Genomic DNA, 13,494 nt, shown 5'->3' with positions numbered 1-13,494 from the left:
GCCTCCTGCTCATTCCACGGTCCAGGAGGAAGCAGAAGGTGATGGACGAACACCCTCTTTCCATAGGTTTAGCTGGTCAAACAGAATTGATTTGCTGATGCCTCAGTCTGAGACTGGGGAGGAAGGGAACTGAATTGGATTTAAGATTAACACCCACCCCCCTGGCTTATTCAGAAGGCTTTTAACCAGGGTAGCAGATGAGCTGCATCTTCAAAGCACATTTCCTGCCCAAAGAATCCCAGGAACTGTAGTTCATTAAGGGTGTTGGGAATTGTAGCTTTTTGAGGAGTAAATTATAGTTCCCATTATTCTTGGGCGGGGGGAGGTGCTTTGAAGGCAGTACTTCCCCTCCCCCTGGACGGTACTCAAGAGCAGTGTTTCCCAACCTTTGGTCTCCAGCTGTTTCAGACTACAATTCCCATCATGCCTGACCACTGGTCTTGCTAGCTAGGGATGATGGGAGTTGTAGTCCAAAAACAGCTGGAGACCAAAGGTTGGGAAACACTGCTCAAGAGTACGCAGCAGGGGCACCTCTCTTTTTTGTTAAAATGTGTGGTACTTACTGTAACAATTTCATGGTGATTACAGGAGCCTCTTTTTCTAGAAAAAAAGCACTGTTTGGAGGTACAGTGTGTATACGTTCTAGCTGGACTGAGCAGGAGCTGAGGTTTGCAGTAACTCTGAAAGAGCTGGTGGTCGTTTGCTTTAATTGGAGAGCACTGAGAAGTGTGTCTTCTTTGCCTGCTAGAAAGTCCCCAAAAAGAGTCCTTCCATTTGAGCAATGTTCTAAAATACTCTCTTGACATTTTGAAAATTTGCAGTCCGTTTCTCTCAACAGTAGAACTTGAGACAGGAATACAGCGGTACCTTGGTTCTCGAACGGTTTGGCTCCCAAACAAATCAGCTTCCGACCGCTGCAAACCCGGAAGTAAGTTTCCGGTTTGTAAACATTTTTTGGAAGCCAAACATCCGAAGCAGCTTCCGCTTGACTGTAGGAAGCTTCTGCAGCTAATCGGAAGCCGCGCCTTGGTTTTTGAACAATTTTGGGAGTCAAAGGGACTCCCGGAACAGAATAAGTTTGACACCCAAGGTACCACTGTACTCATTTAGGAATAATAAACAACTTGACCAATGCTCTTTTCCCAAACCATGAGATTATAATGCATGCATTTTCCAAGGCTGAAGTTTCATCTCATTTGCTGCTGGTTTGCAATTGGAATTTATGACACTTTTGATATCTGAGCAGAGAAATAATCCCAAAATATCTTTTTGGGGTGGGTAGGGAAGCAAACACTTTTAAAGGGTTAAGAAGTAATTCTGCATGATGATGATGATGATGAAGCATTAGCTGATGCCTCAACTCCCCTTCCTTCCTTCCTTCCTTCCTTCCTTCCTTTCCTCCCTCCCTAGTATATCAAGAAATTCATGAATGAGACCTGGCTTGAGCGCTCTGGCTCCCCGCTGCCTGAAGCTGCCCTCTTGTTCCTGTGGTCATTCATTGTGTCTATCTATGGGGTTGGAGGATTCCTGGGCTGCCTCTGCAGTGCCTACCTGACTGTAAAATATGGCAAGTATGTAATAGTCCAAACGGGTTGCTGGAAAAGAACTCTCTGAACTTTGGTACACATCCATCCTGCCCTCTGGCTCTGTGTTAAAACCTAGCTGCTGAGATATTCCCTGTTTGAGTTTTCTTACAGCTGAATTTAGGGAAGGGTGTGTGAGATCCTGGTGCATGAGAAATCCTGCTTCTCTTGGGACAGCTGTTATTTCTGGTGCCTCCTCTAGCGCTCTGCAGTCCAAGGCAGCCAGACCCAGAATCAGTGCTGTCCTTACCCAGGAGTCAAATGCTGCAAAACAACGGCAAGGGAGGTACTGGAAAAGGACAAAGTTATTCCTTCTCTCTCGGCAACCCCCTAAGCTATGGCTACCAGATTTTTTTCAATGAATTCGGGGACACTTCTTTTTTTTTTTTTTTAAGCTGAGTAGCAAGAGGGAGTCAGTAGTGGGGATGGTGAGGCAAAAGATCCTGGCCCCAAGCACACGTGCATATTGTATAAAGGTGCAAAGCCCTTCATTTGCACCCTGTGAAGCATAAATGCACAGAGGTTTTTTAAAAAACTGGGCAACGGCAGATCAGTCAAAACAAAGGGGGAAGAGGGCAGGAGATCTGTACCACTGGATGTCCCCAGTTCCCCTTCGGAAATGGCGGCGGCAGCAGCAGTCAGCAGCCCGGAGCCAGCCTGGTAGCGCAGTTGGCTCTGGCTGGCTTCAGGAGCTGCTCGCTGCCCGCTGCCGTGGCGCCCCCCATTTTTCCTCGCCGGAAGTTCCGGCAAGGAAAAATGGCAGGCGCCATGGCAGTGGGCAGCTCCTGAAGCCAGCCAGAGCTGACGATGCCAGGTTTCCCGGGGACAGATTTGCAAATCTGGGGACATTCCGGGGACGGACTTTGTCCAGGGACAGATTTGCAAATCCGGGAACTGTCCCCGGGAACCGGGGACATCTGGCAACCCTACCCTAAGCTTGCTTGCAGTCCTTGGCTGCAGTGGAAGATGCTGCCTTCCCATGGCCAGTGCACACAGAAGCCTCTGCCTTGGGAAATGATGGCGGGTGTTATGTACTGAGTCGAATAGGATCCAAACTGCAGCAGTCTGATTGGTCCTAGAACAATAGGATCCAAAAGGCAGCAGTCTGATTGGTCCTAGAACAATAGGATTCAGAATGCAGCAGTCTGATTGGTCCTAGAACAATGCAGCAGTATGATTGGTTGGCAGGAACCACCCAATCATGCTCCAGATAGAAGTGAATCCACAACCTGATTGGCTTACAGTAGAATTCCGGAATTAGCCAATCATGTGCAGCCCATTGTGTAAATAATGTATATAAAGCAGATACTTTGAAGGGACTTTCATTCATTCCTCCTCACCACTATGAGCTGAATAAAGAGCATGAAATCACTTTGCGACTCTGAGCATATTTCAGCGGGGCACCTTGCCTTGGCCTCAGGCAGCAAAATGTCCTGGGCTGGCCCTGGCAGGAAGGCTGCTCTCCACTGGCTTAGGAAGCTCTGAACAAATTGGGGCTTGTCAGAGGTTCTGTAGCAGGCCAGATGTGAGTGATGTCCCTCCCGCTCTCCGCGTCTCCTCTGCCCCCCCCCATTTCTGTGCCCTTGGATGCAGGAAGAGGACCATGCTGGGGACTGACCTGCTCATCCTCGCAACGGCTCTGCTCGTGGCCTTCAGCAAGAGAGCCAAGTCCTTCGAGATGATCCTGATTGGACGGTTCCTTTTTGGCGTGAGCGCCGGTAAGGTCTTGGGGCATCATCGCGGTAGCCTTGTGAGGACTCCAGAGCCCAGGCATTGCCGTCAGCTGGCAAAGGGGCAGCTCCCCACTGAAACCTCCCAACTCCCCTCTCCGTTTGAAGGGAGCAAGGGGCTTGCGCCATATTTGGCAATGAGCAGGGGCTGTTGGACAACCATTCTGGGTGGATTTGGTAAGGGGTTGGCTTCATACGTCCATGGTCTCTTTGGCTCAGCTCACGGCCACATCAGCCCTTTTTCCCGGGGATGCTTCTCTCCATTTTGACTCTGTCTCTCTCTTGCCCTTCTCTCCTCCCATGCCCCAGGCTTTTGCTTGACCATCCACCCCCAATATGCCGGAGAAGTTTCGCCCAAGAAGCTCAGAGGCTTTGCAAATGCCACGTCCGCCTTCTTTTGGTCCTTGGGGAAATCCTGGGGCCAAATCCTGGGGCTCAGGTACTTGCGGGGTAGATAGAAGGCTCCCTTTCTCAGTCCTCCATAAACTTTTGGTCTCGTAGATATCTGATCTTTCCTGTCAATTTATCAAGTTCTGCATAGTCCATCAGCTTCATTCTCCACTCCTCTAGTGTTGGTGGTACATGTTCATGTTTCCAGCTGGTGGAGTATTGGGAAGATAGGTAAGTGATAGAGAAATAACGTTGGTGGCATTTAAAGAAGCTCTGTAAAAGTTAAAGAAATATTGCAAAAAAGAAAAACAGGTATTAAAGGGTATATTAAAAGGCAATAGTGAATTTAAGAAATGTGTAATTAACAAATCAAATCTGGATGATTATCAGAGAGGCTGAAGGAAGTCCAAAAGTGGAAAAGTTGTTAAAGCTAAAATGTGATGTGATATGTATTTTTATGATGAAAATTAATAAAAATTATATATATATTTTTTTAAAAAGAAGGCTCCCTTTCTCTGGCTGGGCCACGGTACCAGCTCTCTGACCGCCACCTCCTGAGCTTGGACTCAGCTGAGCAGACCTGTGCTCTGATTCCACGTGAAGCCTCGGCTGATTCTCCTTCTCCTCCTCTGCAGGGAGTGCCTAGGCACAGAGTCCTCCTGGCCTTCGCTCCTGGCCTTCATTGGGGCCACAGCCTTCCTCCAGCTGCTAACTCTGCCCTTCTTCCCCGAATCTCCTCCGTACCTCTTGATCCAGAAGGGAAACGAAGGCGCCTGCGTGAAGGGTGAGGCCTCCAAGGACTGCCCTGGGGAGAAAGGGGGAGAGACAACAGGAAGGGGGGGACAGACTCCGCAGCATTTTGGCCAACGCTTCGTCTCTCACATACACATTTTCCAGGGAAAAAAGTGGGGTTCTTGATGTGGAAGGGGCGGTTTAAAACCTCCTTGGGCCTGCCAGTTCTTCACGACAAACCCTCACCCCATATGTAAAATATTATTGTTAGAAGTGGCATTGGAATTGCTTAATTTTACCTTGGACCACCCTAGCCTACAGGATCTAGACATCCACATAGGTACCGATGCCAGGACCCTCCTGGCAGCACCTACACAATCCCCCGCCACTTGCCAAGGTCTGCTGCAATTGCCACCTCCTTTGGCTCCGAGGGCAGTGGCTTTCATGCTCTTTATTCAGCTCTTAGTGATGAGGAGGAATGGAAGTTCCCCCAGAATGTCTGCTTTATATACATTATTTACACAATGGGCCCCACGTGATTGGCTAATTCTGGAATTCACCTGTAGGCCAATCTGGTTGCAGATTCACTTCCACCTGGAGTTGGATTGGGTGGCTCCTGTGGACCAATCAGACTGCTGCATTCTGGATCCTATTGTTCTAGGACCAATCAGACTGCTACATTCTGAATCCTATTGTTCTAGGACCAATCAGACTGCTGCATTTTGGATCCTATTCAACTCATTATATAACACCTCCCTCCTGGATTTGTCAGTAAGTCTGGCTCCTTCCTCTTCTCCCCCTCCCCCTGCAGCCATGCACCAGCTCTGGGGCCAAGAAGATCACCAGCAGGAGCTCAGTGACCTGAAGCAGGAAGCGGAAAACAGCACCAAAGTCCTGAGTGCGAGAGAGCTGCTCAGAGACCAGTCCCTTCGCCGGCAACTGCACATCCTCGTGGCGGTCGTCGTCACCCTCCAGCTCTGCGGCATCAACGCAGTTGAGTTCTAAAGGCTCCCCTTGGCTGCAACAATGAACTTTGGATTTGGAGGGACATCTTTTTCCTTTCTCCTCCTGTGATGAGGCTGCATTTTAATATTTTAATGTTTCAATATTTTAATGTTGCATTTTAATCTTGTTTTTAAGTTGTATTCATTCAACTTGTTTTTATTGTTGCTTGTTAGCCACCCTGAGCCCGGCCTTGGCTGGGGAGGACGGGGTATAAATAAAAATTATTATTATTATTATTTCCTTCCTTTCTCCACAGGTCTATTTCTACACTTTCGAAGTCTTCCGCACAGCCGGTTTTGCAGAGGACCTCCTCCCTTACGTCTCGCTGGGTGTGGGCTTCTGTGAACTCCTCTCCTCCTTCCTCTGTGTAAGACCCTTTCCCTTTTTTCTGCCATTTTCCACCAAGGCGCAAGAGTGTGGAGCTCCTTTCCTCCTTTCCCATTGGTGTACCGCCTGGTACCGTCTCTTCACTCCGGCCATAGGTTGCTGCAGATGCACCTCTTTGCTCCAGCCTTTTGGAAATGGAAGAACCATTTTCTTGTCTCCTCCCTGGTGTGTGTTTAGAGGGGTCATCATTTCAACTGAACTATGTTTTCATAGGCTGTAACTCGCCCTGAGGCCTCACGGTGAAGACAGAGTAAGAATTGCAATAAATGGCGATGGCGATGGCAATGATAATGACTCTTCCCCCTTCTTCAGATTCTGACAATTGAGAGATTTGGACGGCGGACCCTCCTGTGGCAGGGCTGTGGCATGATGGCTCTTGTCCTTTTTCTCCTCACAGTTACTCTCTCAGTACAGGTAAGAGCCAAGGACATATACTGCCTCGGGCGCCGGATTAAGTCAACCGGCGGGCCTGATTAGGCATGTCCAAAATGAATTTTTGGGCATGCCTGGTTTAACAGATACCTGCCAGACTGTATTCAAAAAGCCCCTAAAGTCCAAAGACAATTGGAAAGCTTTTCCCATTTCCTTCCTCCTTGCAGAGGAATACAGTGGTACCTCGGGTTAAGAACTTAATTCGTTCTGGAGGTCCGCTCTTAACCTGAAAGTGTTCTTAACCTGAGGTACCACTTTAGCTAATGGGGCCTCCCAACGCTGCGTGATTTCTGTTCTCATCCTGAAGCAAAGTTCTTAACCTGAGGTACTATTTCTGGGTTAGCAGAGTCTGTAACCTGAAGCGTATGTAACCCACTGTAGTTGAGGTCAATTTGGGAGAGTCAGAAAATGGCTTCAGGATTGTTCTCCTGTACTATTTCAGACATGTGGTTTATACAGTTCTGTATGTATTTGCCTTCTACATTTATGAATGTTTATTCAATATCTGAGACTTTAGAATTCTTATAACAAAAGAGAGAGAAATGAAGCAGGGAGTTGTGAGACCCCACATACACCAGGGCCGGCCTGCCTGTGGGGCAATGTGAGGCAGCGGCTCACAGTCTCCTTTGCTTCTTGTCCTGCTCCTCTCTAGACTCCCCAACACACCCTTCTGAAGTTAAGGCACAAGACAGGTGTTGATCATCATGTGAGCTGCGCACAGGTGGGCTCCATGCGAGCTGCTGGCCAGCCCTGTGGAGCCTCCTTTTTTTGAGACAAATATGCAAGCTAGGCAGATACATTTTGAGCTGTCACCTTTACACACCTTCGGTCCCGAGATCTTGGGGTGGTACAGAGTTATTTTGGCACCTGTTTCCACCGCGTCATTTTCCCCTTGCACAGTGTATGACGAAGGAGACAAAAGGTCTCAGGGACAAAGGTTCCAGACAGGACACCGCCGACTACTGAGACCGCAAAAGGTTAGACAGAGGGAACGATGTTCCGACAGCCGTGGCTTGTCTGAGGGGGGGGTGTACCCCGCACCCCAGGGTCACACGGGCAGGCAGATTGTGGCTGCCTGCTGGTGGGGAGTGTGCTCCTTCCGGACCCCACTGCCCACTCCGCGATATCCCTACACCCTTCAGTGCTCCATGGCTTCTCTAAATCACCTCTAGTCGCCTCTGTCAGCTGCAACATCAAAAAGTAGGAGGGGGTGCCATTTTCTGTTTTGCGTCCAGCAGCAAAACAACCCTGTCCCCCCTCCCCAAGTCTTCAGCAGACTCCTTCTGTTTCAACCTCTAAACGCCTGCTGAAAGGCGGGAAATTGGGAATACGCAATAGTTAGCTGATTTCTGGTTTTAACATGGTGCCTATCGCATGGCTTTGTGTCCAGTTGTTGCAAACTGCTTTGATGGTTTCTTTACGAAATAGCGGTGTATGGTTTTTTAAATACTCAGTGTGAATTCATTGGCACCTGTCCTTTTTCCTCTCCTCCCTTCCCTAGAACAAAACCCACTGGGCGTCGTACTGCAGCGTCACTCTGGTTTTCCTCTTTGTTCTGTTCTTTGGAATCGGACCGAGTAAGTAGAGGATGTCGGAACACGCCTGGGGGGCACACGCAGCCCCTGGGATGAGACAAACCTCTCCAGGCATCTTCCTGATGAAGCGCAGCCCAGGACATCCATAAATCTTCAGTCCCGGCATGCAAAAGATTATGTGCACACTCACTCTGCAGAGTATAGCAGAAACGAAGTGGAGCTTGGTGTGTGCATTCTAAGTATTTATTAAGCAATATATACAGCACAAGGGACATGGGTGGCACTGTGGGTTAAACCACAGAGCCTAGGACTTGCCGATCAGAAAGTTGGCGGTTTGAATCCCCACGACTGGGTGAGCTCCCGTTGCTCGGTCCCTGCCCGTAGCAGTTCGAAAGCACGTCAAAGAACAAGTAGATAAATAGGTACCGCTCCAGCGGCAAGGTTTCCGTGTGCTGCCCTGGTTTGCCAGAAGCGGCTTAGTCATGCTGGCCACATAACCCGGAAGCTGTACGCCAGCTCCCTCGGCCAATAAAGCGAGATGAGCGCCGCAACCCCAGAGTCGGTCCCTTTACCTTTACCTATATATAGCACAAAGCAATCATGGAGTCCTCTCAGTTCTTCTCCAAGAGAGAGAGAGAGAGAGAGAGAAACAGTACAAAAGTACAGTACAACGGAAGAGAGATAAGACTGACTTCCATTCTCACACTTTCCAAGCCTAGAAAGTAAACACTGACATGTGATGTAACAATCACACATCCAGCAACGGAGGAGTGAAATGCTAACAGAGGAGGCCTTTACCCTGGCAGGGCTGGGGGCAACTGCTCCTGGTTGGGGAAGGTGGGGGTCTCACCTCCAGGTGTGAGTTGCAAGGTCCTGCTAGGCAACAGCACTGAGGAAGGGGAATAATTGTACTAAGGCCAGACCCAGGAACATGCCAAAACCCCAAGCATTTCTCAGTCGGTAGAACAGGAGCCCCCATGTTGAGCAATAGATTCCTGCTGGACTAGATGACTCTATCAACTCTACAATGCCATGATTCCCTGTGTCTTTCCCTCCCTCCTGCCTCAGATGGAGCCTCCATGTCTGTCATGATGGAAATCTTCAGCCAGTCTTCCAGACCAGCAGCCTTCCTGATTGGCGGCTGCCTGAATTGGGCCGGCCTCTTTGTCATTGGAATCACCTTCCCATTTGCTGTGGTCAGTGTCTGTCAGGTTCATACACACACACACACACACACACACACACACACACACACACCTCCTTCCAGCCTTCCTTCCTGCTGCCACAGCTTCTGCCTTCTCTCTGTGGCCCCAATAATGCTGAGGCAACACAGGCGAGCGAGCGGGGTATAAATAATAAAATTATTGTTGTTATTCTTATATGGCCCCATGTTCAAGAGAGCAGCCTGGTGCTGTCCCAAGGGCAAGGAGATATGTGCATGACTCCTACGGCATCTGTAGTGTCTCTCTGGATAACCATTTCCTCAGAATAGCTTCAGGGATCCCCCTCCCTCAGCTACACACCTTGGCAATGGAACCCAGTGTGGTGCTGTGCAGGGGAAGCCAATATGGTTCAGGTATGGTTGCTGGACTCCAAACCACACCAGTCCTGGCAGGCAGCAGGGCCAATGGCCAGGGATGAGGTGGCTTACAGACCACATCATCTCGCTGCCCCTGGGGTATGGATAGGCGGCTGGTTGTGGAGCCTCGGCCCAGTATACCTGAAGGATCATCTCCAACCCCATCGCTCAGCCGAGACTCTAGCTCCGAGGGCCTTCTGGCGGTTCCCTCACTGCAAGAAGTTAAGTTGCAGGGAACCAGACAGAGGGCCTTCTCGGTAGTGGCGCCCTCCCTGTGGAACACCCTCCCATCAGATGTCAAGGAAATAAACAACAATCTGACTTTTAGAAGACATCTGAAGGCAGCCCTGTTTAGGGAAGTTTTTAAAGTTTGGTGTTTTATTGTGTTTTTAATATTCTGTTGGGAGCCGCCCAGAGTGGCTGAGGAAACACAGCCAGGTGGGCAGGGTATACATAAATTATGATTATGATTATTACCATAGGCCACACTGGCTGATCATGGCTGACCAGTTGCACATTATCCCATCACCTGGAGCTCCTGAGGTGCAGGATGACATGAAAAGCACCTCTAAGTATCTAAAAATGGGTCAAAGGGCTGAACATGACCTGCCCCTATTTGCATAATGACCAAGTAACTTTCACACCAGGTTCAGTGCTCTGAGTGGGCTGCCGCAGCGCAGAAAACCACTGAGCCTGAGGCTGTCAGCTAGGAGCCCCCCAGGAGAAACTCCTGTACCAACAGGGCCTGTCAGGCCAGAGATGGGCCTCTCCCAGGTACCTTCTCCTGAGGAGCCTTACCAGTCCAGCAGGACAGGGAGCACCTCAAGGAGGAAGGCCCATCTTCTGGCCCTTTAAGTATTTAGAGTTCTCCACAAAGGGGTTATCTGAAATGTTGTGGTATAGTGGTTAACATAGCTGCCTTCCAAGCAGTTGACCCAGGTTTGATTGACGGCCAACGCAGTATTTTCCCTCAGCCTCTTAGGGACGCGGGTGGCGCTGTGGGTTAAACCACAGAGCCTAGGACTTGCCGATCAGAAGGTCGGCGGTTCAAATCCCCGCGACGGGGTGAGCTCCCGTTGCTCGGTCCCTGCTCCTGCCAACCTAGCAGTTCAAAAGCACGTCAAAGTGCAAGTAGATAAAGAGGTACCGCTCTGGCAGGAAGCTAAACGGCGTTTCCGTGCGCTGCTCTGGTTCGCCAGAAGCGCCTTAGTCATGCTGGCCACATGACCCGGAAGCTGTATGCTGGCTCCTCGGCCAGTAAAGCGAGATGAGCGTCGCAACATCAGAGTTGGCCACGACTGGACCTAATGGTTAGGGGGTCCTTTAACCTTTACCTTTACAAAGGGGTTATGTCTGTTCTCGGGCTTTGTTGGAGCCACTTGCTCCCATGGAGCTCTCCGTGGTCCTGCAACACCTGACCTGCCTTGCTGCTGCCATCAGGCCTGAACACCAGGGCAGCCTCCCTGAGAGGTAACTAGACACAATGTTAAACACAGTGTTGTGGTTCATGTTGTTGTTGTTTTAATTAGTAATAATAAGAATAAGAATAATTTGTTATTTATACCCCACCAGTCTGGCTGGGTTTCCAGCCACTGTGGGCAGCTTCCAACAAAAGATTAAAATACAATAATTCATCAGATATTAAAAACTTCCCTAAAGAGGGCTGCCTTCAGATGCCTCCTAATTAGGAGTTGTGAGGGTGGAGAATCCAGACCAGGAGTAGGATGTGGGAAGAGGGAGTTTCAACCTTTCCCTCCAGAGAGCCAGTGTGGTGTAGTGGTTAAGAGCAGTAGTCTTGTAATCTGGGGAACCGGGTTCGCATCTCCGCTCCTCCACATGCAGCTGTTGGGTGACTTTGGGGCAGTCACACTTCTTTGAAGTCTCTCAGCCCCACTCACCTCACAGAGTGTTTGTTGTGGGGGAGGAATGGAAAGGAGAATGTTAGCCGCCTTGAGACTCCTGAAGGGGAGTGAAAGGCGGGATATCAAATCCAAACTCTTCTTCTTCTTACCCTCCTGAAATCAATCCAACCCCCTCTGGGGGGGGGGAGCAAATGGGGACATTGGGAGGTGATTTTTGGTGGGGAAATTCTTCAGGAGGAAAGGGTTGCACCTGTGCACCGTGGCCACTATTGAGAAGAGAAGAAAACGATGAGAGAAAATCACGCTGTCTAGTCTCGCCCTCATCTCTCTCCTGATTCCCCTCCCCTGTGTCTGAATCCCAGCTTCAAGTGCCTGCAGACCCCTCTCCCTTCTGGCCAACGCAGTAGCCTTGGCTGTGACACCATGTGGCCAAAACTGGACAAAGGACACAAAGAGGGCATGTTCAAGGGGTTGCTCATTGCACTCTCTCCCCCCACCCCCATCTTATTTCCAGGATGCTCTCGGCCCTTTCTGTTTCCTCCTCTTCATGGCTGTCCTTGTGGGGTCAGGAATCTTCTTCTACCTGTTCCTCCCAGAGACGAAAGGGAAGTCCATTGTGGAAATCACAGAGGAATTCAGCAGCTCATCACCTTTTCAGAAGAGACTAACTTCTGCCCTTCGGACAGGCTTCCGGGATGACCTCTCTGCCTACACCAGCTTCTGAGCTCAGCAGCCAAGGGAGAACTTGCTACTAGGGGGCTCTCAACCTGGGCAGGTTTTCAACTGATCTTCACACCAGCAAGAGGCACAACACTCCCTTTTAAACACACACAGACACCCTCTCTGTGGTCTTTCACTATCTGTGCCCCTCTTGCCCACCTTTACAACTGATGGGGGCCTTTCTCCCCCTGCCCTCATGGTCAGTAGCTACACACCAGTTCAAAGAGTCCTCTTGGAAATGACACCAGCTGATTCATTTTAAGCTGAAGCAAAGGTTGCTGTAGGTCAGAGCCAGGCGTTTCAGATGCTACACAATGGACCTCTCCCTCTTTCTTCTCCTCTGAAGAGACTTGAGCTATTGCTTGGGAGGCAAAGTCCAATATCCACTCCAAGAAATTTAGGGACACTAGGAAGGAAGACCTTGTTGTGGCTGGGGTGGGCTGTCCAGAGTATCTGCCTAAGGCAGGGGTCAGCATTTTTTTTCAGCAGGGGGCCGATCCACTGTCCCTCAGACCTGGTTGGGGGCCGGTCTATATTTTTTTTTGGGGGGGGGGGAATGAATGAATTCCTATGCCCCACAAATAACCCAGAATTGCATTTTAAATACAGTGGTACCTCGGGTTAAGTACTTAATTCGTTCCAGAGGTCCGTTCTTAACCTGAAACTGTTCTTAACCTGAAGCACCACTTTAGCTAATGGGGCCTCCCACTGCCGCCGTGCCGCTGGAACACGATTTCTGTTCTCATCCTGAAGCAAAGTTCTTAACCTGAAGCACTATTTCTGGGTTAGTGGAGTCTGTAACCTGAAGCGTATGTAACCTGAAGCATACATAACCCGAGGTACCACTGTAAAAGGACACATTCCACTCATGTAAAAACACCAGGCAGGCCCCACAACTAACCCAGAGATGCATTTTAAATAAAAGCACACATTCTACTCATGTAAAACACCAGGCAGGCCCCACAAATAACCCAGAGATGCATTGTAAATAAAAGGACACATTCTACTCATGTAAAAACCTGCTGATTCCTGAACTGTTCGCGGGCCAGATTTAGAAGGCAATTGAGCCAAATACGGCCCCTGGGCCTTAGTTCGCCTACCCATGGTCTAAGGTGTGGTAGCATCCTGAATAGGAGGAATCTTTCTGCTAGGGTTTCTCCTCCTCCACCCTTTGCTCTGACTTGCCGGCTGGCTGAAATATGGATATTTGATCTGTGCTGGGGGTTACGGAGGCTGATTCAACAGGTTTTCTTTCCTCAGTTGACTTTGTGTTTTCCTAATAGAGGTCTTGTTCATAATTTTTTGTGGATAATTAAACGTGACTTTGGTACTGCAGTGTGTGTTTTTTGTAATGAGTTTTAGTCAAATGTTCTCTCTGAGCCAGCAGGCATGTGGCTGGCGAGACAAGAATATTACTTGCCCAAAAATGGAAAGAAGCAGAAGTCCCAATAAAGGAAGAATGGATACAAAACTTATGGAATATGCAGAAATGGCAAAACTTACCAGAAAAATATGAAATCAATATAACAAATATATATA

The 13,494-nt window shown here is 49.3% G+C and overlaps 1 protein-coding gene across 1 annotated transcript in view; it reads left to right on the top strand.

The window, feature by feature from the left end:
- Positions 1–13,494, top strand: part of LOC310834458 (uncharacterized protein) — a 32,480-nt gene that overhangs the window by 3,021 nt on the left and 15,965 nt on the right. The window contains exons 3-12 of the mRNA XM_083717948.1: positions 1,411–1,571; positions 3,177–3,301; positions 3,623–3,752; positions 4,339–4,487; positions 5,247–5,428; positions 5,697–5,807; positions 6,140–6,241; positions 7,761–7,836; positions 8,863–8,990; positions 11,750–11,951. Of these exons, the coding sequence (XP_083574074.1) occupies positions 1,411–1,571; positions 3,177–3,301; positions 3,623–3,752; positions 4,339–4,487; positions 5,247–5,428; positions 5,697–5,807; positions 6,140–6,241; positions 7,761–7,836; positions 8,863–8,990; positions 11,750–11,951 (1,366 nt within the window). The remainder of the gene's footprint in view (positions 1–1,410; positions 1,572–3,176; positions 3,302–3,622; positions 3,753–4,338; positions 4,488–5,246; positions 5,429–5,696; positions 5,808–6,139; positions 6,242–7,760; positions 7,837–8,862; positions 8,991–11,749; positions 11,952–13,494) is intronic.

The sequence above is a fragment of the Podarcis gaigeae genome (assembly GCF_964106915.1).
Source record: "Podarcis gaigeae genome assembly, chromosome: 16".
NCBI lineage: Eukaryota > Metazoa > Chordata > Lepidosauria > Squamata > Lacertidae > Podarcis > Podarcis gaigeae.
The sequence above is the reverse complement of the archived record's forward strand: the minus strand, read 5'-3'. Positions and strand labels throughout refer to the sequence as shown.